This window comes from Syngnathus leptorhynchus, chromosome 4 (genome assembly GCF_054491065.1).
Source record: "Syngnathus leptorhynchus isolate UIUO chromosome 4, UIUO_Slep, whole genome shotgun sequence".
NCBI lineage: Eukaryota > Metazoa > Chordata > Actinopteri > Syngnathiformes > Syngnathidae > Syngnathus > Syngnathus leptorhynchus.
The window spans coordinates 11,066,790-11,090,581 of NC_141198.1; the positions used below are offsets into that span (position 1 = coordinate 11,066,790).

At 42.6% G+C, this 23,792-nt stretch overlaps 2 protein-coding genes across 4 annotated transcripts; one reads left to right on the forward strand and one right to left on the reverse strand.

Annotated features, from left to right (window-relative positions):
* Positions 1 to 2,765: 2,765 nt before the first annotated feature.
* Positions 2,766 to 10,928, reverse strand: ddhd2 (DDHD domain containing 2). 2 transcript variants are annotated; one of them, XM_085910563.1, is made up of 20 exons: positions 10,815 to 10,928; positions 10,313 to 10,465; positions 8,797 to 8,989; positions 8,534 to 8,724; positions 8,368 to 8,457; positions 8,138 to 8,258; positions 7,917 to 8,006; positions 7,697 to 7,838; positions 7,381 to 7,589; positions 7,237 to 7,304; positions 7,027 to 7,146; positions 6,860 to 6,955; positions 6,597 to 6,761; positions 6,478 to 6,504; positions 5,880 to 6,035; positions 5,669 to 5,771; positions 5,405 to 5,566; positions 5,004 to 5,108; positions 4,089 to 4,266; positions 2,766 to 3,988 (listed from the first exon to the last, which is right to left on the reverse strand). In XM_085910563.1, the coding sequence occupies exons 2-20, from the start codon at positions 10,430 to 10,432 to the stop codon at positions 3,919 to 3,921; spliced, it is 2,406 nt and encodes an 801-aa protein (XP_085766689.1). In that variant the 5' UTR covers positions 10,433 to 10,465; positions 10,815 to 10,928; the 3' UTR covers positions 2,766 to 3,918. The 2 variants fall into 2 exon arrangements, with proteins under 2 accessions (XP_085766689.1, XP_085766688.1); XM_085910562.1 differs by lacking the exon at positions 5,004 to 5,108.
* Positions 10,929 to 11,136: 208 nt separating this feature from the next.
* LOC147058070 (clustered mitochondria protein homolog) lies at positions 11,137 to 21,491 on the forward strand. 2 transcript variants are annotated; one of them, XM_085910660.1, is made up of 29 exons: positions 11,137 to 11,205; positions 11,989 to 12,118; positions 13,588 to 13,697; positions 13,988 to 14,159; positions 14,412 to 14,549; positions 14,642 to 14,796; positions 14,881 to 15,035; positions 15,117 to 15,233; positions 15,781 to 15,913; positions 15,997 to 16,089; positions 16,172 to 16,338; positions 16,433 to 16,612; positions 16,981 to 17,406; positions 17,481 to 17,554; positions 17,636 to 17,740; positions 17,820 to 17,920; positions 18,010 to 18,162; positions 18,256 to 18,318; positions 18,394 to 18,626; positions 18,699 to 18,783; positions 18,986 to 19,139; positions 19,215 to 19,354; positions 19,670 to 19,750; positions 19,886 to 20,011; positions 20,078 to 20,187; positions 20,257 to 20,350; positions 20,433 to 20,558; positions 20,638 to 20,711; positions 20,798 to 21,491. In XM_085910660.1, the coding sequence occupies exons 2-29, from the start codon at positions 12,064 to 12,066 to the stop codon at positions 21,339 to 21,341; spliced, it is 4,164 nt and encodes a 1,387-aa protein (XP_085766786.1). In that variant the 5' UTR covers positions 11,137 to 11,205; positions 11,989 to 12,063; the 3' UTR covers positions 21,342 to 21,491. The 2 variants fall into 2 exon arrangements, with proteins under 2 accessions (XP_085766786.1, XP_085766787.1); XM_085910661.1 differs by lacking the exon at positions 11,137 to 11,205 and adding an exon at positions 11,799 to 11,817.
* The last annotated feature ends 2,301 nt before the right edge of the window (positions 21,492 to 23,792 follow it).

Consider the following 23,792-nt stretch of genomic DNA (forward strand, 5'->3'; position numbering starts at 1 on the left):
TTTGTTAGCATAAAACACACGCCATAAAGCATGAGTTGTCCTGCTTCCTCTCTCTAAACTAAAAAATAAATAAAAAATGCAATAAACGTAGGGAGGCAGCAGAACGGCTCTTATGTAATACCGTAAAACCACAAATAGCTCACGAGAGGGGGTGGGGGCAGCACTCATGCGTATTCTCACTCAGTAGCGTCACAGGAACTGTGCATATACCATCCAGTATGTCACGTGTACTGTGTAATCCAGCAAGAATGCCCACCCTTAATCATCCATCACAATGTGACTGACGTGTGTTTATTCTGAGCTAATAATAAAGAAGCAATCAATGACTGATAGATTAGTCATTGTGGAGATGTTATTCTGGATTAGAGAATTATTTTGGTGCTTTCGTTTGTCTGTGCACATAGAATTGGCAAATCTTTGCAAATGTCAGCTATCTATCTTCCCACACACACACACACACACACACACGGCCAAAGTGAAAAGGTGGATCCACCTTTCATCTAGCGCCACCTTCAGGTCAACCAGCTGACAAGCAACCCTGCTGATGCATACTAATATGAAACACAGATGGATACTTCTCAAAAAGTGGGTAAATTACAATTTGTTCTTGCTGTATTGTACACAGCCAGTCCGTGGGTGTACTCGCTTTCGGTGGAAGCAGAAATAAATTCAAGGAGGAGATCAAATCAAGGCATCCACCGTACAAAACACCATCAGCAATAACTAATTACTGACCGAGCACTCAATCTACTAATGCAGAAAGATTTGTATGTATTTGTATTTATATCATATTAAAGAATAACAATGACAACCCCTTGACATGGCCGTGGACAGCGGGTGTGGCTCGAGATTATGATATTGCAACCATACAAAATAAACTTTCAAGAAACCTAATTTATACTGAGGAAATTTAAAGTACCACAAGACTGTGAAAATCATTTTGTGTAGTTCAGAGTTACTGTAGAAAGCTGAGTGATGTCACAAACTGCTATAAATGGAGGCTCCAGAGCAAAAAGACACCACTGAGCTTTTGACGGTGACAACAAAAGAGATAGCAGACTACACAATTGCCACACCGTGCAGCCATGCATTCATCCGGCAACACTTCCTGCTCTGCTGTTGCACTTGAAAGATTTGACACTTCATCTAGTCTAGTGGCTTTATAGATTTAGCTCAATTAAGAAACCATTTTTAGAGGACATTTTCACAACATATTTGACAACACTAAGATGGAGAAATCCTTTACTGTAACATTGTTAGAAAACATTACCATAAATCTTTAATTTCACTTTTATATCTCATTCGGGTGCATTTCGTTTTGGTGAAAGAAATTGTTTTAGGCAATGCAATTACCCTCTCCATCACTAAACCCACACACCAACACGTGACATAAGAGTGAGCAGCGTTTTTTTTCGTTATGAAGGATAAAAGTAGTATTAGTGCTGTTTTCACTCCTGTGCTTTAAAAACAGCGGAATCAATCATGCTCACACGCATAAATAAATAAATAAATAAATAAATAAATAAATAAATAGAACGATTAAAAGCCAGGAATGAAGGTCTGAATCGATCTCATCTTCAATGGCTGCTTTTTAAAATGCTCATTGAAAAGAAAAGCAATCACAAGGTGTGTTAATGCAGAAAGCATGACCGTCAGCCCGGTTTGTTCCTCTGCAATCTTGTGACATGCTCAAAAACAAGTCATCAGATGAGACTGCACATCTGTCGACGCTCGGGTATCAACTGCATCCTCCCCGTGACTCGGCTATTCTTGAGCATCCTCATCAAGCGTACAACAACACAATGAAGGCTCTTACATGCTGATCTTGCGAGGTGGACTCTTCTCGTGCTGGCTGACGGAGCCCCCCATGGCACCCCCCCCCCCCCAAAAAAAACCGTAGTATTCCCCAAAATCCCAAATCTTCAATTCAGCTCTCCTCCAGGAACTCAAAACTCGTTGAGGTTCTGGTTGTCATTTCAGGTTGGTTACGTCACCACGACTTGTGTGTGGATGTTCTGTAAGGATCAGACATAAACACTAGTGACAGTCCCGCCTCCTCACTCCCTCACCTATCCTCATCCTCGCTCTCTCTGGGCCAGATTACAGTCACACGGAAGAAAAGAATAGAGGCGGGGTGCAGAAGAGGAGGAATGGAGCGTCACAAGTGGTGTCCCAAAAAGAAATTATGATACTAACCTTTTGGGACTACTGGAGAAACACTAATCCCAAAGAGTGATATTAGTGACAAAAGCAGATCTATTTTGAACACCTTCAGTCAAAATATTAGTCAAAGTATTTTGCAGTGAACTCAATTCACTTCACCACAAGAAGCAGTTTGGCAGAGTTAGTGAACAATTCTTCAAAAAGACCCCTCAAGATGTTTCATGCCAATCCAAATTGAAGTTAACATCAAATTAGTTGTCTTCATTAGTGCGTTATACTGCCCCTTAGTGGCCTAATCTCGCACATGAAAAGTAGCTGTTGTGGTTCTGGATTCAGAGTATGTGTGGATTTGAAAGCGATGACTGACATTAGTGCTTTGCTTTGTGTCCATTTGTGTGATTTATTAATGTAAATGCTCAGAATTGTGAATCCAAACTGCAATGAGTGAGTGGATCTGGGCTCAGAACTTCACTTGGCATGCTTGCAAGATCTGGCACTTAGGTGAGAAAAGATTGATCCACTTTTCTGCAAATTTATGTTAGCTCCAACTCTGCTATCATTTTAATGTTCATTTGCATCCAATAAAAACATTGAGATAGCCGTGGAATAGAAGCCATTGTTTTATTATGGCACACAAAAGAGGTATAAAGAGTCACTATTGTGCACGTCAACAAACTTGTCAAGAGTGCATTGCAAAAGCAGAGATGTCAAGTATAGGTACAATAAAACAAAAAAACTGTTCAGTGCTTCTTTGTAGAGTGTAAATGTCAGATGTGAGATGCACATGCTTGAGATAAACCTTTAACTAGTTAAAAACATCGGTCTGGTAAACAATTTAGTTGCTAGAGGGTGAACAAGGACTGCTGAATACGAATACAAAGTTGAGTTAGATTGTTTTTAAGTTTTGATTAAGCTCTGACGATAACAAAATGGCAACTACGCTACTTCAGCACATACCTGCATAAACTGCAGCAGAATGTTGAGATAATCAAACATAGCAGAGCTACTGTACATGAGATATCAAGGCAAACTCTTAATGCTGTATAATCCTTTGAAACACAAGAGCGCAGAATTTGGTCCTTCACATGATCAAATTGAGCTGTGCAAACATCTTCCCATCTTGATAGTCGACAGTATTGTATCTTAAGAGCAAAAATTTGAAATGGATAGATTAAGGATTAATTGCTAAGTAAAAGAATAAAATTTTCCAAAATTATACATCGTAGCAGCAGCAGCTTTTGCTTTCTTTGGGTGGGCAGTGTGCAAATTTCGGAACACAGCAAACACTTCACTTTGCTGACGATACAAAAATAATAATAATCCAGTCAACCAAAACAAAATAATACCAAGGAGCGCTCCCTTGAACACTTTCTATTATAAATTGTGTTTGAATGTTTCAACACGTTCTTTTTTTTTGAATGTTTTTTTTTTTTTTATAATGATCTCTTGGTCATAATGTAAAATCTTCCACAATATCTAGTTACAGTTGTGTGTGAGATATGCTGATAGCAATCAAAGTGCAAGGAGGTAAGGAAACGCACAAAAAAAAAAGTGCAACACATAGCATGTTAAGAGTTGGACACCAACCCCATTTGGGCGGTGACTGAAAATTGAACTGACATCTCTGACCAGAGATCACCTGACCAGAAGGCATTCTCGAGAAAGATTGCACAACCTCTGTTAAGTGTCCTTCTTGAACAAACTCTCAGGTCCCCGGAGTGGATTTTATTACGCAAAATCAATTTACGGTTAAATTTATTCCAATGTCACATCCAATTTGTCGTAAATTTCCTTCAGCAGCAACAGAGCGGTGTCCTCGGATTCCCTGAGAGAGAAAATGTCAGAAATAAAAATCTTACAGGGGAAAAAAAAAATAAAAAATCAAATTAAAGTGGCATCTCTTCTGACTATCACATATGACTTACCAATAGCAAAGGTGAGACTGAATGGCAAACAAATATTCGTTGAAACTCTCGATGGGTTTTTCCTGAAGCACATAGTCGATCCGTCGCCCTCCATTCAACATTCCCATTTTTATTTCTGCGTGCTCTGTCTGCTGCGGCTGCTCTGCTGATCTTGACGATTCCACGTCCTCGCTCTCACCTGCGGGGGCAACAGAAACATATATTAGATATCTGCTTATTAGGACTATTCTTCAAAAGAGCCCAAAGGCGGAATCAAACCCTGCACCTTTGAACTGTGAGGCGGATGTGCTAACCAGTGATCCACCTTGCTTCTATAACCAATCAAATATAAAATTAGTCCTCACAGGACCAGAGCGCCAGCCCTCAATGGTATCAGCACGTTTCCGTCCTCTGATTGGTCGGTCGGAGCAAAATTTCAACCAGCAAAATTAGTCTGTACATATTTTTAAATTGCACCACCTGCCACTGACATAATAATACATACTTTGAACATGCATACATGACGCCTGAAAAGGGAGCACCACATAAATAGTGCTGAACTATTTCGCTCATTAGAGTGTTGAAGACATTTTCAGTGGCAGTGTTTTGACAGTACAACAATTAGTAAAAAAAAAAAAAAAAAACCAATCAGTCATGGAGCAGTCAATCGTTACATCGCCTAAAAGTATGACTCTCTGTGACAAGGATGATGTAACTCACTGTATTATGTTCAAAAAGGGGACAAAGATTTCAAATTAGAAAAATGATGACACACAGTCGTGATTTTTTTTTGCCTTTCACAAAACGTAAAAAAATCCATTCATCCATTTTTTTAACCACTTTTCCTCACGGGGGTTGCAGGCGTGCCGGAGCTTATTCTATTTTAAATAAATATTATACCTCTTCTATGTTAGCTGTGTGACTGCCCTGGCTTACCTTGGAAGTAATGCCTATGAAGGGCCCTGGGCCACTCCAATATTTTAGTCCAAAAGTCACCTCTTTGTTCTTCCCTCTGAGCAGAGGCGCAAACTGGAGCCAACGCTGAGGTTCACAGTAAAGTGCAAAGAAGTGCAGGAAGGAGATGTGACCACCAGACAGAGTTAAGAGACAAACAAGCAGGATGTTGGCAAGCAGAGAATGAGGAGTGCGAAGACAAGGGGGTTAGATGGCCACATGCCCACACACACACACATACACACACACACACACACACACACACACACACACACACACACACACACACACACACACACACACACACACACACGTATACAATACTCCACATATTTACACAATATACCGTCAATTTCACAAAGCACAAAAAAAACTCAATCTACCTTGCGTTTCCTGAAGTTTTCCTTCTGTTGTAGTTATCCCTTCATCTACTGGGGGCAGTGCAGCAACAGACGGTCTGGAAAATGACTTCCAAGCTGTCCTTATCGATCCCAATAGATTATTTTTCAAATCTATGCTCATGCGGGCCAAGCTGTCCTTCAGTTCTAGTAGATAAAAAAAAAAATGCATATTTTTAGGATTCCTGAAGAAAGGGTCATGCCATAAAAGTGTTTGACATAGATTGGAGATGGGGGGGAGGGGCATACCCAAGTGCATCCTCTTGCGGCCTTTGTGGTGTGGAATGAGCATTGGCTCAAAGTCAACTTCTGAAATAATCATGGGTTCAATCCGGTAAGCTACAGGATCAAACTACACAACACAAGACAAGACGTTAGATGATTTTGCGCTTTCATCCAAATGATCAGACTTTATTAAATCAAGCAAATGTCAGATAGTATATTTTTTTTTGTTGCCCACCGGGTGGTAGATGTTATAAAAGCTCTTGCAGGTTGGGAAGCTGTAGTTGAGATCAATTCGCTTAAGTCCACGGACTGTCAGGAACATGCCAATAGGGGATCCAAACGCAAAAAAGGTCTGAGGCTGGAACGCAAGCTGTGGATAATCAACAGATACCTGTAGAGAGAATGTTCAATCGCTTTTCTCAAAAAGCAATAATAAAAAGATCTTCAAAACAACTTTGAAAGTGAATGAGCGCATGCAAGGAAGAGAGCTGGTCACTCATGCAGGAGTGGATGAGAACAGAAAGTGAGGATGGTCTTGGGTTCCACAGTCTGTTATGACCAATAAAATAATATTGATCATAAGTGACTATCCCAGGGGTCACCAATTTTTTTTGTTTGTTAAAAAAAACCTTCTCGGTACTGATGAACTGAAAGCTTCTACACCATACTTCAGTGATCACGATATCGAACCATTGGCAAACTACTTTTGGAACAGGTCTTCGGTTTACCGATGCGCACCTTCGGGGCATTTTGGTGCCGGCGAGCATCATATTAGTGACCCCTGGACTATTCTGTGTTTCAAGGCTATCATGTGGAAACCACTAGAGACAAACCTGTCCCTTGGCTATGCCTCCACTGGTCTGTCCGGGTAAGCAGGCGGGAGAGAAGCAGGAGGGTGATGCATGAAGGCTGGAAGCAAAAATAATCCTTTCCATGCATGCATGCTTGGTACCTGTCCGATGCCCATGTTGAAATATTCATAATCTACAGCGCTGGTGATGGACTGTGTTCTGAGGAACTGGCCCTTTCCCACTGCCGATTCCGGAGATTGGTTACCATTGTCCTCACAGCAGAGGGAACCTTGTCGCTTTTGAGCCAGGCGTCCTGTTTTGGAATCCTAAGTGAACATTTTTAAGTACAGTAAGTAACTGCTGCTATCACCTAAAACACATTTAAACAAACTTGACTTTGCCAAAAAAAATAACCATTTCTGACCTCTGAAAAGTATTTTCTCTTGACATATTTCAGGATCTTCTTCCGGGGTCCAAGTGGAATTCCAATATCTTTGAGATCTTTTTCCTGGCAAAGAGCCTAAAGAAAGATTAAGCAGTACGTTATAAAGGTTTACTCAAAACATTTAGCTTTTCGTGTTTATGTGTCACCAGTGATTCCAGATCCAGGTATTCTGCCTTCAATATCGTTGAGTATTGCTGTAGTCCCAGTCGGGTGAGAGTCTGCTCGAGTGTATCGTGGTCCTGATGACATGGGTCATCAGACAGCACCTTCAGCATAAAGGATTTTTGTTTTTGTTTTGTTTAACTCTCTTTTGCGTACAATTACTGAGAAAGCAATCATAGTGAACACAAGTGTACCTCCTCTTTTGCAGATTCTTTTGAACCATTTAGCTGGTTGGTGAGCAAGTCAAACAGGATCAATGAACCTATGAAAAGAGAGAAAACAACACAATCAGTGTTTTAATGCTCAAGGTGACTTGAAAAGTTGAATGTGTTTCTAACCGAGGCTATGACCCACGACGGAAATTTCCCCCTTGAACTTGGGGTGTCTCTGTTTGAAGAGAGTGTGCAGTCTGTTGATCTCTGAGACGACTGTGTCCACTATGGTCTGGCAGTAGGTGGGACTATTGTAAAAAAACAAGTCTAGCAGCGTGTCATTGGTGAAATGTCTCAGTCTGCTGATGCTAGGCAGAGTGATCCTATGGATATCCCTGGGGAGATGAGAAGAAATACAAATCGAACAAAAATCCAATGAGTCCAAAAGAATGAGTTAGCTTCGTGTATGTGTTTACACTTTCTGATTTTCTGATACACTTACTCATCCACACCAGTGGCATCTCCATGTAACGCGCTGTGCCAGTTCACTGGGAGGAACTCCACTTTGCCAACCTTGCCCTCGAGCTGAGCATTCTTATAATGAGAAGCCAACAAGGACAGCGACACACTTCGGAAGTCGTTCACTAGATAAGGAATGATCAATTTCACTACAGTGGAGAACATGCATAAAAATGAAAATTAGAAGAAAAAAAAAAACCTACCACACTGTATGATTGATCTGAAACGCAGGTCACATGCTGGACCGATGCCATGGACCATAAACACAAGGTGGTCCACCTTTTCGGGTTCACCTTTAAACAAATAAAAAAACGTAACTGTTATCATATTCTAAAACAGCACTTCTAATGGGTTACCAAAATAAAATAGCCAGTGTGGGAATGTTACAATGTTGAGGGGGAAAAAAAAAAAAAAAAAAACTTACCATCTGGTATTTCTACAGGGATGTTGTTAATGCCACGTTTGACTGTTTTAGGACGGGTGTTCTCAGATGGCGAGGAGATCCAGTCTTCCTGCAATCCTATTGGCTGATAATGCATCATCAGCTGAAAGAGTGGGAGAGGAAAAGATGAGAATATTTAAAAAAAAAAAAACCTGAAGAATGCAGCTTTGTCATAAATGTAATTACGGCGACAATCTCGGTGAAGGAATCACCTTGGGATTGTGTAGAATGACCGTCTCTCCCGTGGGAAAATCCAGCTTCCTTTTCCACTCGTCTAAAGTAACCGCAATCATGTAGGCGTCCTGTAAATTTCGAACAAGTCAACTATTTATTGAGGAACGAGTGAGATGTGAAGGAGCTTCCTTGGTGCCAGACTACCTCCAGACTGTTGCTGAAGTCTTCAGAGTATGGCGTGAACCTCATGTCTTTATCTCCTTTGGAGAACCACGTGCAGCGGCGAACCTCAATGGGTTTTTGTTCCCAGTACACGGCATAGCACTTCCTCTCCTTGACATGCACATCATAACGCTCGCCCTCCACGGCCACCACCACCTCCCCGTGGTCGCCTCCTAACATTTGGAGACATGACACGTTAGACCAGGTGTAATCCAGGTGTCTCGGCACAGTTTGAGCATGCTTACTTGCATTGTCGGCATTCTCTAATTTGTCCGAGTCTTCTCTGCTAAAAGGGAGCCAAAGTACATTGTCATCGCCCTGTTTGTAGAAGAACCAGTGAGGCTGCACTTTTTGATAAGGAGGTGGGGCATGCTCCATATCGAGCATCTCAAAGGATGAAGTCGAACCGGGAGAGGCTTCATCTACTGCCGGCAGTCCCTGTAAAAAAAAATAATAATAATAAATTTAAAAAACACACCAGAAGTGTCAATATGCAAGTTAAAAATGATAAAGGTCAGAGATCAGTCTGTTTTGTACCACTAAGCTCCTAATGTGACAATTTGCCAAAGTAAAGAAAAACAAATAGGAAAGAATCAGGCCTGCTTTTTCCACTTGGTCAGGCAGACAAAGCTCGATTCTACTCTGCCCTCTGCTCATCCAGCCCCCCCTTTTTCTACGAGTGACACAAGTCCAGCTTGTAAACAACCCTACTTCCTTGAATCTTAACCATTTGGAACCTTCCACTACTTGACACATCCTCACGCAATTGCCAGGACAGGAAACAAGTCAGGAGGGTGTTGACATTTACAGAAATAATGAATAATCATTTGGAAAAGGGTTTTCCTAAGAGCCATTAAAAGTTGCTTAACCTTGGGAGAGTAAATGCAATACCCTGTCACCAAATGTTAACAGTGTGTGCAATCACAAAAAAGAACAGTATGTGATTTACATGTATAGGCTAACTATTTCTTTTCTCAAGACACAAGGACAGTGTCTTCATTTTGCCGTGCTGTCGCTCAGCGGTTAAAGAATGTAGCAGCTATTTTTGTCCATTAGAACAGGAGCACAACCCAAGTCTCACGCTAAATAAGAATTAGTGAGCACAGAGATTGATGGACCCTTGAGTGGTGTGAATTGTGACAATGCTGAGTCAATAGACTATTTCAGTCCTGCCTGGCACAGCCTTGGAGTTGTGCAAGGTGTCAGAGGTTGTTGCAGAGAGGCACATTGTTTCTTTTGTCACATGTTCAGGACTTGGTCAAGCTTTTCTCTGTGGCCTGAGGCTCAGTCAAGGGAGGGGGGGGGCATACCACTGGATTAGAACTGTTGCTAGTCGTTTTCTTTGCTAATTTGCATTTCACTAATTACTGTTGACATACTTTCCAGAAAACGACCACAACAAAGAGATGGAAGCACAACAAAATGTTCAATCAGTTAATGAAACAGCAACATTGACACCATTTTCAGCATTTGTACAACACCATAACAGATTTGAAATCAAACAATCAAATGTGCTCATACACGTAAAAAAACAAAACAAAACACTGACGTCCAGATCTAGCCCACAGGCCTTGTGTATGACACCTATGATTAAAAACTTCCATCAGTAGGATACATTTGAGAAAAGGCTGTATAGTTACCACACATCACAAACCCCTTCCCACTCAGGATATCACCAAGCCTGATCATCATGAAATCAACACGACACTAACAATAAGTTGCACAAGAAAGGGCACCCCATATGCACACACGCACACACACCTGGACCACATGTGTGTTCTCTGCAGTCACAACTTCATCGGGACAGTTCGACTGCTCCTTGTCTTCGGTGGATGGAGCGGCCTGAGATAGACCACCCTGGTCAGCAGAACTAAAGGACATTGGATCAACCTTATGCCAAGCCCCTGTCGTGACCTGTGGGAAGGTGTTTGACAACATAAACACACTCCTATTAGTCAAACTCGACTATTGGAAGGACGCATATTGGTGTTTACATTGACGCGAACTGTCATTGCATAACCACGAAACTAAAATATAGGAAACAAACTATGTACATACAATGTAGACCGCTGCCCAAAGATCACATGTAGCAGGATTTCAAAAAATATTTTAATGAAACGTTTGTTGTCCACCATCACAGCTTTGAGGCGGAATGTTTGTTTACAGGCTAGCTTGGTAAAGGTTGCGAAACGGAAAGCGAGGTTTACGAGTCTCACATTCTATGTACATTCAAGTACAACATAAAAGCTAGACTTAAACTCACCGACAAACTGCAAAATGCTAAGGTGGAAATGCTTCGTAGTTGTTATTTTGCAAGCCTTGACCAGCTGGGTAGCCATTAGCCAAGGACGGTTGACTGTCAAATAGTGCAACCTTGAGGTACTATCGGAAATTTGAAAATGCAATGTGCATTTGAATAGTACATGTGACAGATTAGCTGGGGGGGACCAAATCTAAATGTTTCCCGATTGAAATTATCTTGGTTATCAATGTTAGTATTTGTACATTTTACTGTAGAATATTATCAAAAACATGCCGTACAAACAATCTGAAGTGTCACGTGGCAGTAAAATTTACGAGGAAAACACGAAGGCACCATTTTCCCGCCCCCACACTGCGATACGTCACGGATGTCAACATTTTCCAACTCCACGGTGAGTACGATGCTTTAAAAAAAAACACACAAAAAGTTTTATAATCGCAGCGCCCGTCCTTTATTTTTTCCCCTCATTCAAATGCTGTAAACATAAATAGCATATATGAGGTAAAGAATCATCGTTACGATTTACGTGCGTGACATCTCCGTACATCTCCGTTCTTCTGAGATGTGTTGAAAATAGAAATGTTATGTTTATGGAATCCTGGTCCAACATATATTGAAGTCGGTCGATTTGTAAATGAATTTCCTAGTAATTCGTCAGTAACCACATCACAGACGCACGCAGTTGAGGAAGCGACAAAAAAAAACCCATCAAAAACACACAACCATTTACTTGTAGTACTTTCATTTATATATGACTGCGCTAAAACATATGCATGTCACCCAATGTTGCCAGCATAGTATTTCAAATTGAATGATTCATGGGATGACTGACTCTGCCAATCAAAACTTGTACGTACTTAACTTCCACATTCCCCTCCGGGCTCAGGGAGTGAAACATGCCGGGGGTAGAAAGTGAACATCGAATGCTTAGACACACCCAAGCAAGCTAACAAAAAAAGTGTTGGAGACACGCAGAGTAAGCTGACTGTGGAGCAACAAGAGGGTGGGGCCTTTTTTTTTTTCTTTTTCTTTTTTTATACAGTGAGAACAGATAAGTTGAGTTTGCAGAACAGAAGGGGCAGGAGTCATAGTCCTACACAGTCATTTACTTTCATTCTGTAAAGTTTACAAGTTATCTAGCTGCATGTTTTTAAGGACAATCATTGCATTTCAGATTGAATCAAGATTGGGGCAGTTTTCAGCATAGGAAAGCCAAAACACAAAAAGAAAAAGGAATCAACACACAGACATGAAGGACAAAGTGAGGAAGGGAGCAGCAGGAAGAACTCAAGCCAAGACGAACGGTAAGAAATCCAAACATGCTTGTGACTTTACTTTTCTTTTCCTTTTTCTTTCGTACCTCCCCGTTGGAGAGTAAAAGGGGGGTGGGACATTCAACATGTTTCTGCTGCTATGTGTGCCTTTTGGTATTCATAGTGCAAATTCAGAGGGGGGAAAAAACTGATATCCAGGAATTAATGAGTTTTCATTCTCCTATAATTTAACATTGCCACTCCCCTTAGACAGATTGGAGTGGTTACGGTAGAATGTGTGCTGGCCTGTCTGCAGGTGAGAGTGCCCCAAGGCCTTCTTATGCTCCTAAATGTATTGGCACACTGTTCAACGCCTTATTACAATGTGATGACAAGTGACCTTTGATTAAATAAGATTGAAACACGTTGAGTTTTGGGCATGAAAATGAACTTGTCAACTATGAAGGTTTGTGCAGTAGTAAGAAAAGGCTGGTGGCGGAATGCCAGAAAAGGGGAGGAAACTTCCTCCAACCAATTGTGAAGAGTAAAGCTGTTCTTGGGGTGGTTTCCAGTGGTGGACTCCCACACTGACAGCAAGGGTTTTATTGTAGAATAGCCACATTCCTCTTAAATGAGTGTGCGCTACTTGGAGAAGGTGTAGTAGCATGCACATGCATGCATGTATGCAAGGCTGAAGCAGTGTTAGTTGGAGTTGTAGCACTTTGCAGTTTCCACATGCCGCTGCTGGGTGTGGCTGTCACTTCAACCCTGGATGACATGAAGGCTGATAGGCAAATTCAACAGGTTTAGTCACAATGTAGGTTATGCATGCTAGGTCTTGCTTTCCCCTGCGTGAGTAGTTATTTGTATGCAAGTAAAGACACACCCTTTCTTTTTTTTTTTTTCTTCATTTGCCCAAATTCATTTTCACCTACCATTGCTCATTCTTCCTCTTTGTGTGTCATGTTTACTACACGTTAAATTGTTCATTGATTTTAGGCCTGTGAGTCTCAAACGTTTCACACCAAGTCCTACGTTAAAAAAATATTATCCAAGGGATCAACAAAATGACTAACAGTGTATTAAGGTCATTTGTGTTCATCAGAATCAAATTGATATTTGTCAGCGTAAATGATCCATTTAAAAGGTATTGCAGAAAAGTTCAATACAAATTGTACCTGAATGTTAAGTTAAATATAGCTCAACTGTGCTTGAAGCGAGAAGGGAAACATTTAATGAAATACTTGGTTATAACCAGCAGAGGTACTGTTGATTTAGTCTCAAATACTTTGTGGTCTCAAGAACCAGTTGAGAATACGGTAGCTCCATTCACAGAGACCTCAACTATGACAGAACTCTTCCAAGCAGTAGTCGATTCAGTGCAACACTGGATTTGAACCTGAGCTGAAGACATTCCAAGAGATTTATTAATTTTCTCTGCAGCCATTTAAGTCAAACGGGTAGTATTTAATGAACAGTATGAAGACAAATGTGGCTTCCTGGTTTCTCCCTCCAAACAGATGTTATCAGTGTTACTCACGGAAAAGATGCTCCGACAATCAAGCAAGATGATGACTCATCATTCTCGGTCAAGATCCAGGGAGCAGGATTGGAGCCTTTTGAGTTTCAGGTACAAAACACACTTGTTTTCCTCATTCTGTATCTAATCTGATCGGATTGATCAAGTTTAGCTAATGTTGATATAGAAAGCACAAAAAATATATTGGGCATTACATTAGGTACTAGCAACAATTTTAACAATTATAGTGGTCACTTTTAATTGTCCTTGTCAGAGTGGTGTTCATTTAAAAATATTATTATGTTTATTATACTTTGCATTTTTGCCATAAAGTATATACAATAAAAATGTGACTATTTCATTCCTGTGTTGTTGTTGTTTCTTTGTGTGTGTATGCAAAGGTTCGTGTATTTTGGCTGGTTCAAGACGCTCTAACGACTTTGCTCTTGAGAGATGAAGTTGCTCCGCGCACCAACCTGTCCCTGACCTTCGCTGGTGCAACCCTCGACCCCCTTGTCAGATTGCAAAATGTCAAAGGACTCAAACCCGGTGCAATCCTACGTCTGGTTGAGGGTACAGCACCTTGTTTCTGTCATTGATTTCTACTGAATTGGTTGTATTTACAGCAAGTATATTGATCAGTGTCAATGTATAGGCAATCATTAAATCATACTATTCTCAGTTTACTTTTGAAATGCTCACCAAATTAACTCATAAGATACAATTTTCAGAAATAAATGCGCAGTTGGGCTGAACATTTTAATTTGCCCTCATTCAAATATTGACTCTACTTCTGTGGGACTTTGACCGCACATGTCTATCCAGAGCCTTTCACTGCCCGCTCAGCAAGGCAGCACTTGTCTCGAATCCTCGAGCTGTTGCGGGCATCTGGACCTCGGGATGCATTGAGAGAAGGACGTTCACCAAGCATACTGGAAACACTTACGCATGCGCAAACATCAGGTGGGCACGCATGCATACTTCACCCTGTGTTCATTTCAGAAGGTCATTGTAGAGACAAATCTAAAAAAAACTGTACATTATTACTGCTGCAGAAACAAGCTTGCCAAATGGAAAGAGTCTGAAACGCTCGTCGAGCAACCCAAAACCAGAAGCAGCCAATAATGACTGCACACCCCCCCAGTACCTCCTGCCTGGTTCCTCCGACAGACCACTGATGGCCCTATTACCACAAAGCTCCAAACCACAGGTGGGATACTGTCTGTACCGATACATTCATTCTGATTGCGCAATTTGATACTGTCATTAACCTGTTGAGTTTTGTTATCACCAGGTCCCAAGCTACCTTCAGGACTTGTCTCTTAGCTCTTGGGATCCTCCTCCAGGACACAGGAAGCTGCAAGGAGACTTTATGTATATTACTGTGGTGACCACAGAGGGACAAAGGTGTGACATTACATCATGTCCGAAAGGTTTCTTTGTTAACAGGTAATATTTTAAAATTATTTTCAGTTTTATATTATCATTGCCGTCGATCGGGTCATCAACTCTTGGCCTAATTCGTTCCAGATCTACACCAGAAGCATTTGATCCCCGGCCTTCCCATTCATCACCATTGTGCCACTGCTTCACTGATCTGCTGTGTCACATTAGTCCTGCCTTCAAACAAGCTTTTACTAAAAATAGGTAAAGGGAAAAGAATAAAAGAATAAAATAAAGTACTTGTGTTTGTTTCAAAACACTGGTGAGCAGAGGTTTCACGTGTAAGGCAGAAGATACGACAAAAATTGATTTTATTTTGAAGGTGGACACAAACATAAATGGCATAGTCCTCTTCAATCCTAAAAGCTATTTAACTAAGGCAGTTTAAGTAAGATGTATGTTGTGTTGTGTCTAATTAAAAAAAAAATTGTAAAAAAAAAGAAGAAATTGTGTAACATCCATGCAAAAATCATGGAGTATCATCTTGCTTTTGTTTGTGCTTTACTGTAGTTAGCAGGCAGGATGATGCACGTTCGGATTATATTTACCCAAATTCCATTTGCATTATCCGGCAAAGACAACGTTTCCATTGTTACTCAATTACAGGAAAACGAGACAATAGATCGCCCACAAACTGACACTTTGCAAGAGTAACTCTTTACTACCTGATTATAATCCAAAACCAAAGTGAAATTTTACAATTTACAATATTGTCTGTATGGATTGAGATTGCTTTTGTGTTTTCTTTCAGGCATGACATATCCCAAGTGGACATGATGCCTACTCCTTATCAAACCCTGTGCTGGCTGGGTCCTCCCTGCGCCACCCGCACTCACAAAAACACCTTCAGCAGGCTAGGGGTAGATGATCAACCAGCAAACCAGGTTATTAACAAAAACGGAAATTCTTAACAATATATACGTACCTAGGGAAGCGACACTGACTCCTTCGTGCATCTCTGCTATAGGCTCCAGACTGGAATGAAGAGCTGCAAGCAGCCAGAGATCGTCCACAAACAAGCCTGGAGGAGAGATTGCAGAGGGAGCGAGCTCTCCTGCAGGTAACCGAAAAACATCAATTCAGATTCGATTACGATGAGTGTCATTAGAAATGTTTGTATTTACACCTCATTCTTCCCTTAGGTAAACAGTGCATTTGTGAGAACCGTGTCCCAGGGGGCGGAGACTGTGGTTGAAGGTTTTGCTGAACCAGTCAATGGTAACCCCGAGGATCCAGCTTTCCTGTTTGGTGGCCTCTTCATGAGCCAGGGGGCAGCTAGTGCAGTGTTTGGTGGGGAGAGGGGCCGCAGGTAGGGACAGTATATTGTGGTTGCTAGTCTTTTTCAATTAGCTTCGTGACTCCGAAGTGATTTAATTCAATATTTTGACATTGTGTCATTTCAGGGCTGCTCAGAGATTGGAGCTGAAAGGTGTGCAAGTGTACAGTGATTTGCAGGGACTGCAAGGTTTGCACACTCTACCTACAGCTATTGTCGACTACAGAGGTGTGCGCCTGTCAGCCCAAGGTTTAGCTCCTGGCTTGGAAGGCACCGAGCAGGAGGAGGGAACCGCTCCCGTCTCACGGTACTTCCTTTTAATTCTATTTCTGGATATATCACCTTTACATCTGCATCAATAGCTTGTATTCATTGGTGTGTATCATTGTGCAATTGACCGCTGACAGTTCTATATACATCAACCTTCATTTCTCTGGAGGATCTCTCAGGGTGTCCGCAAAACATTTTCGTATACTCAAACAATTATTCAGGAATCTCTAAAGATTGGATGGAACTGTGTTGAACAAATCCCTGGGGGAAAAACACTGAAAATACCCTCAGTGTCCCAGCAAGGCCCTCTCTAGCACCGACACTGATTTTACTGATGAAAACATTTGTCTTTGTCGACGTTTCCTGTTTTAGTTTAATGAGCTCATCCATTTGTCTTTGGTGTAGGGGGTTGCTCTATGGAGTGAATGCTGGCTTGCAGGAATCTCCCCATCGCAGACGCATGCTGGAACTGCTGGCTCATGCTGCCAAAGCGCTTTCTCTCCAGAGACATATTGTCTTAGCACCCAATGGACACCGGGTACCACTGTTTACATCAGTGGACGCACAAGGACTGTTGGGGGCCGACGGGCGCTTCTACATACTAGATGTATTTAGGACTTTTCCAGCTGATGCCAACTACAGTCTAGAAGTCAACAGTCAGATAATAAGTGGAGAAGAGGTACAGAAAGAAAGCTGCAATGGAGCTGAGGAAAAGAGTGTAAATGATGGCTGGCCACTGAATTATCAGAAAGACTTTGACGTTCCCAAGAGATTTCCACACAACTTGTGTAGGCTGAGACCAGAGTTGATGCAGATTTTCATCCAGCACAAGTGAGTTGAAATGGATTTGATGAAGAACATCTTTTATTTGTTTTCCTTTCATGAAAGTATTGTGCTTATTTTAGACACACTCAGTTCACACAGCTTGTCAGGGAGAAATTGGACAACGATGGAGGCTTTGAAGAATGTGCGACAGCTTGTAAGAAGACTGACCCATTCAATAAAATGTGTTTCATATTGTGCAAAGTTGACCATTTACATCGAGAATTCTGTTTTGCAGGCGACTCTCGAGCTACTGATGCAATACGGGCTGCTTGTAAAGAAGTTGGCTCCCTTAGTGATATCATCTTTGAGATGCGATTTTGCCCAAATGCCCTCTCTCCAGGTACCAAGAGAAAAGAAAGTTCATCAATTAATAATTTGCACAAGCGTTACATCATATGCTTCTCGTTGCGCGTATACAGGAGTATCATTCCCCAGCACTGAAAGTCAGTCACTACAGATCCATGAAAAGTTACTGCGAGAAGCTGCAGCTTTTATCATCACGCATCAGATACCAGCCTTTGTACGTACTTCCATTGATTATACTGCGTAAACATCCATTGTTGGATGGTACTGCTTTAAATACCAAATATACAATGTGTACATTCCCAGGTGGAGTCTAATCTACAAAGTAATGTAACCCCAATGGATGGAGCTTCTCTTAAGGAAACCCTACACGAGAAGGGCATCAACCTACGCTATCTGGGCCATGTTGTCAAAACCATCAACCAGTCAAAACACAAGGAGCGCCTCAGGCATTTAATGGTATGTTGAGCAAACACAATTCAGTTCAACTAGCCTTGATTACGTGAGCACTTGACGGAAAATATTGATTCAAATTCCTTGTGTTTTCGCCAGAGAATAGTCATGAGTGAAATATTCATGCGCTCAACAAGGAGAGTCTTCAACAGTTTCCTCCAGGTACTTTGGATTTCATTGAATTGCCGTTTGACATTGTCATGAAATAGCATTAAGATTTCATTTGAATCTTTGCAGGGAGTGGACATGCCTTGTCTAGCAACAGCAGTCAGTCACTTCCTGTGCTGCCTATTGGTCCCTCACTTCACAGCCACCGCCCTGGGAGAGGAGACGAAAAAGAAGTCAAAGCGCCGCGGCAAAGGGCCCGGGGCCTCGGAGAGCACGCCCTGGAGCACGCTCACTGCGGCCGAGCTGTGGAACCAGGTCTGCCAGGATGCTGTTGAAACATACAGCCTCTCTGACACTCTTGGGTAAGCCCATAGCTTTTGTTGCTAAAGTTTGTTTTTAATGTGAGTTACAACTGCCATTTTTCTTTTTGACAGGTCTGGTCTGAACCAACTGGTTGAACGCTACAAGCTTCAGAAAATCTCCCTGCTTAGAGAGTTCTGTTTAAAGACTGGAGTACAGGTAGTAAAGAAAATACAGTAGTGCTCAGTTTATACTTTTTTGGGGGGGGGTTATACTAGGGTGTGACTCGCTTGTCAGCATTTGATAAAGTTAGGATAAATACAAATCAGTTAGTGTCTCGATTTTGTGTAAATAAGCTAACAAACAGAAATCAAAGCAGAACCTGTTTGTTCATTCATTGTTTATTTTGTGTCCCCACCAGCTGAGACTGAGGGACTACTTGTTCGACAGCCACGGGAAAGCTCCCATCGGACCCGACGACATCATCAACATCTTCCCTCTTGTCAAACACGTTCAGATGCCAACTTCAGATGCTTCTAAGGCATTTCGCGCTGCACAGAACTACTTTGAGAAAGGTGCGGCTGTCAATCTGAATCCTGGTACTGAGGTGTTTGACCTTTTTTAACCTCAACATTTCTTCCTAATGGCAGGTCTGTTGGATCCAGCCTATGAACATTTAAAAGATGCTGCATATTTGTTTGGTAGAGTGTGTGATGATCTCCATCCTGAGGCGTGTTATTGCCACAGCCTGTTGGCCAAATTGGCATTCCTACAGGGTAAAACTGCTGAGGTAGGCTTCAACTTTTGTCGCTGTCCACAATTAAAGGCAGTTTTATCACACAGCACGAGACCAAATTTAATGTGAGCAACATTTGTGCAAGTATCATGCTGGATTATTTCAGCAAAGAAGAAATGTTCAGTAGCAATGGAGGGATTGCCATTTTCAAAAGGCCTTTAAGGTCAATAATTGTATTTGGTAGAATTTGATAAAAAGCAAATAATGTAAAATAATACACATTATTCAATTTGTCTTCCATGTTTGTCTGGCAAGAAGAAAAAAAAAAACATTACTTGAATGATATTTTCATCTTTCTTTGTTCCTAAGGCTCGCAGTGTCCAATTGAGAGCAGTGGTAATCAGTGAGAGGGTGCTCGGGTTTGACCACCCCAACACTATCCATCAATATGTAAGTACAAAAACAAGCTCTCCTTTTTACCCATTACTACCCACAACTCCAGCTGTCAATAAGAATCTGAATGTGTCATAAGGTTGACAAACATTTCTTCATTTATTGATTTATTTTATGCTTCTGTTTCCATAGGCCCTCCTGGCCGTGTATGTTCTTGCCGGAAGGGAGACAACCCTGGCCCAGAAGTGTTTGCTTAGAGCACGTCTACTTCTGCTAACCATCCATGGCGAGGACCACCCATACATTGCCAGGCTAGATGTAGGTTATTTCAAAATATTATGATGAACTTTGTCACCATTCTAAATAACATTGTTGTCCTTGCAGAGTTGTCTTGGCTTGCTTTTAAAAGGGGACCAAGCAGGGAGATATTTAAAAAACGCCCTCAGACTCAACGCTTCTTTCTTCGGCCCAACAAATCTGCACACTGCCCTCTCGTAAGATTCACCTATGCCATCATTTGGCCACATTCTCAAATTTATGACTTTTTCCTCTTTCTTATGCAGTCAGCATCTGCTGTCCCAGTGGTTGTGCAGTAAAGGAGACTACAGAGGTGCTATGAATCACGAAAAGGAGGCCCTTGCTGCTTATACTGCCTTGGTCAGCATCAATTTTATAAATTTTTTTAGACAACTCGATTAGAATCACTTGTATTTAATGCCACCGCTTTTCTCCTCCGCAGTTTGACGAGGATCACCCTCAGGCACGATGCAGCAAAGAATTTCTCTGCACGATAACCAAGCAGGCCGTGCAGGTAGAACGTTCCCTCAGACAGGCTGGACCTAATGTTACCGAACAAACAGTGGAGGTAAGAAGCAATTTGTTTAAACGTTCGGAGGGATAGACTGTTAACCCCTTGGTGCCCTCTGTTTTTTTTTTATTTCCAGTGCCTGACCCCTACAAATGAAACAATTCTGGAGCAGATGGTTCTGGTCACTGGGATTAAGAAGATTGCGGTCATGTAAATTGAAGAAAATATTAAATAGGAGATTTTCAAGATAACATCACCCATGCATTTAAATGAATTCTTGATTTGTGTGTTGATAGTGACAGGTTCCAGGAGTTCAAGCAGAGACACAAGGAACTGAAGGCAGCCGTGACAAAAGAGCTGATGAGCAAAGCAGCTAACGAGCTGTTTGAGGTTACCAACGGACAAGCAAAGGAGCCAGCTCGAGAAACAGGAAGTGGCGAGGAAGTTCTGAACAGTCCCAGCCTGGCTGTGGAGGAAACTACTGAGAGTCAGCGAGTGGAAGAAACCTCAGTCGACACGGTCGCCCCAGCTAACGGTCACGTGGTAGAAGAAAAAACAGAAGTGGACGGAGAAGAGGCAGAGCCCAGCCAAAGGGTGGTTTTGGATGCTGAAGTCAAAATGGAGGATTGTGCTGATGGTGACTCGAGTGCAACAAATGGCATCAAAGCCACTGAAGACGTCCGATGTGACCCATCTGACGAGACCAAGTCAGATGACGTTACTGAGAGCCCCAAGAGTAAGGGGACATGGGCAGATGTTGTCTCAAACATGACCACAGCTGGACAATCAGGAAGCGACGGTGTGAAAAGCATCTCTGTAAACGGAACAGATCAAGTTTGAAAACATCGGACGGAAGAAATTAGTGTAGCAGCCCACTGTAACGTAAACTGAGATGTCCTGAGCTGTACCATTTGTCCATCCTGGGGGATGTCTGTATGCTCCAGCGCTATTTTTCTTTTAACAATAAACTTTTTATCGTGGTGCTTTCTCCTTTTTGGATTGATTCTTTTAAACACTCAACACTTTTACAAAACTATTGCTCATGTAAACATCATTTGCAGTTACAGTTAAGAAGCAATAGATATGATTTCATGATGGCACGATTCTGTCATACATCAATGTCTGAAGATTAGGGTTCAACTCTGGCCTTTGTTTGTGGAGTTTGCATTGTAATTATAAATTGATTGAAGATTTTAAATTGTCCATGGACGTGAATGTGACTGGTTGTCTCGAGTGTGCCCTGATAATGGCTGGCAACCAATCAAGGGTGTTACTGATCAAATTTAGTGGGAATGGGCAAAATGGGAGAATTAACAACTTGCAACTTTTCAGTTCAGAGAAATATCCGAGTCCACGTTTTGCAGCTAGCCTTTGTGATCAAACGTTAACTGTAATTACGGATGCCTACACACACACACACACACACACACACACACACACACCCTGTTTTCTCCAACTCCTGTCAAACACATAAAACAGGTATACAGAGTAAACCACACCTATTGTTATTATCCCCAAAATGCCAAGGCACGCAAAATAGGTGCAACAGAAACTGCTCTTAGTTTCAAGTTTCCTTTTATGTCTTTTTGCTCATATTTACTATCAAGCTAAAACAACTACAGAGGTCCTGTTTCAGATAGTTCTTTTGCCAAGATGCACAAGCACTGAAGTCAGTCTCAAACAGTCCATCTCATTTCTCCTCACTGATGTATATTTTAATATAAAATGGAGTTGGAATCGTAGGGGGAGGTGAAGTCAGAGGCAGAGCTGGTGTGTAGCTGGAGACAGAGGTGGAGCTGAAATTGGAGTCAGAGGCAGAGCTGGTGTGGAGCTGAAGTCAGAGGCAGAGCTGGTGTGGAGCTGGAATCGGAGGCGGAGCTGAAGTCAGAGGCAGAGCTGGTGTGTAGCTGGAGTCAGAGGCGGAGCTGAAGTTGGAGTCAGAGGCAGAGCTGGTGTGGAGTCGGAGGCGGAGCTGGTGTGGAGCTGGAGGTGGAGCTGAAGTCGGTGTGGAGTTGGAGTCAGAGGCAGAGCTGGTGTGGAACTGAAGTCAGAGGCGGAGCTGAAGTCAGAGGCAGAGCTGGTGTGGAGCTGGAATCGGCGGCGGAGCTGGAGTCAGAGGCGGAGCTGGTGTGGAGCTTGGCATCAGAGGCTGCTCCATTAAACCATATAGTGTACATTCCTTCCCTGCAACACTAGTGAAGTCTTCATGGTATAGTGGATAGTGCTCTGGACTCTCACCCCAGCGACCCGAGTTCAAATCCCGGTAGGACCAAAAAAAAAAATGTCATCATGGAAAAGGCGTTGGAGGCGGAGCTGGTGTGGAGCTGGAGGCAGAGGCGGAGCTGAAGTTGGAGTCAGTGGCAGAGCTGGAGTCAGAGGCGGAGCTGAAGTCAGAGGCAGAACTGGTGTGGAGGTGGAGCTGGACTCGGTGTGGAGTTGGAGTCAAAGGCAGAGCTGGTGTGCAAATGAAGTCAGAGGCAGAACTGGTGTGGAGTTGGAGGCGGAGTCAGAGGCAGAACTGGTGTGGAATTGGAGGTGGAGTCAGAGGCAGAGCTGGTGTGGAATTGGAGTCAGAGGCCGAGCTGGTGGGGAGTTGGGGGCAGAGCTGGTGTGGAGGTGGAGCTGAAGTTGGTGTGGAGTTGAAGTCAGAGGCAGAGCTGGTATGGAGCTGAAGTCAGAGGCAGAGCTGATGTGGAACTGGAATCGGAGACGGAGCTGAAGTCAGAGGCGGAACTGGAGCTGGAGTCAGAGGCAGAACTGGTGTGGAGCTAAAGTCAGAGGCGGAGCTGAAGTCAGAGGCAGAGCTGGTGTGGAGCTTGGTCAGAGGCTGCTCCATTAAACCATATAGTGTACATTCCTTCCCTGCAACACTAGTGAAGTCTTCATGGTATAGTGGATAGTGCTCTGGACTCTCACCCCAGCGACCCGAGTTCAAATCCCGGTGGGACCAAAAAAAAAATGTCATCATGGAAAAGGCGTTGGTGTGGAGCTGGAGGCAGAGGCAGAGCTGAAGTTGGAGTCAGTGGCGAAGCTGGAGTCAGAGGCGGAGCTGAAGTCAGGAGCGGAGGTGGAGCTGAAGTCGGTGTGGAGTTGGAGTCAAAGGCATAATTGGTGTGAACCTGGAGTCAGAGGCAAACCTGGAGGTGGAGCCGAAGTCAGAGGCAGAGCTGGTATCGGAGGCAGTGGCAAATTCGATGTGGAGTTGAAGTCAGAGCCCGAGCTGGTAGCAGAACTGGTGTGGAGCTGGAATTGAAGGTGGAGCTGAAATCAGAGGCAAAGCTGGAGGCAGAG

Excerpts from the sequence above, each read along its gene's own strand:
- ddhd2 (XM_085910563.1), bottom strand. The coding sequence starts at position 10,432 with ATGTCCTTTAGTTCTGCTGACCAGGGTGGTCTATCTCAGGCCGCTCCA. Across the intron at positions 7,305-7,380 it reads CGTCGTGGGTCATAGCCTCG|GTTCATTGATCCTGTTTGAC; the intron begins GTTAGAAACACA and ends CTCTTTTCATAG. Across the intron at positions 7,147-7,236 it reads AAGAATCTGCAAAAGAGGAG|GTGCTGTCTGATGACCCATG; the intron begins GTACACTTGTGT and ends TTTATGCTGAAG.
- LOC147058070 (XM_085910660.1), top strand. The coding sequence starts at position 12,064 with ATGAAGGACAAAGTGAGGAAGGGAGCAGCAGGAAGAACTCAAGCCAAG. Across the intron at positions 14,797-14,880 it reads CACAAAGCTCCAAACCACAG|GTCCCAAGCTACCTTCAGGA; the intron begins GTGGGATACTGT and ends TGTTATCACCAG. Across the intron at positions 18,784-18,985 it reads GTTTAAAGACTGGAGTACAG|CTGAGACTGAGGGACTACTT; the intron begins GTAGTAAAGAAA and ends TGTCCCCACCAG.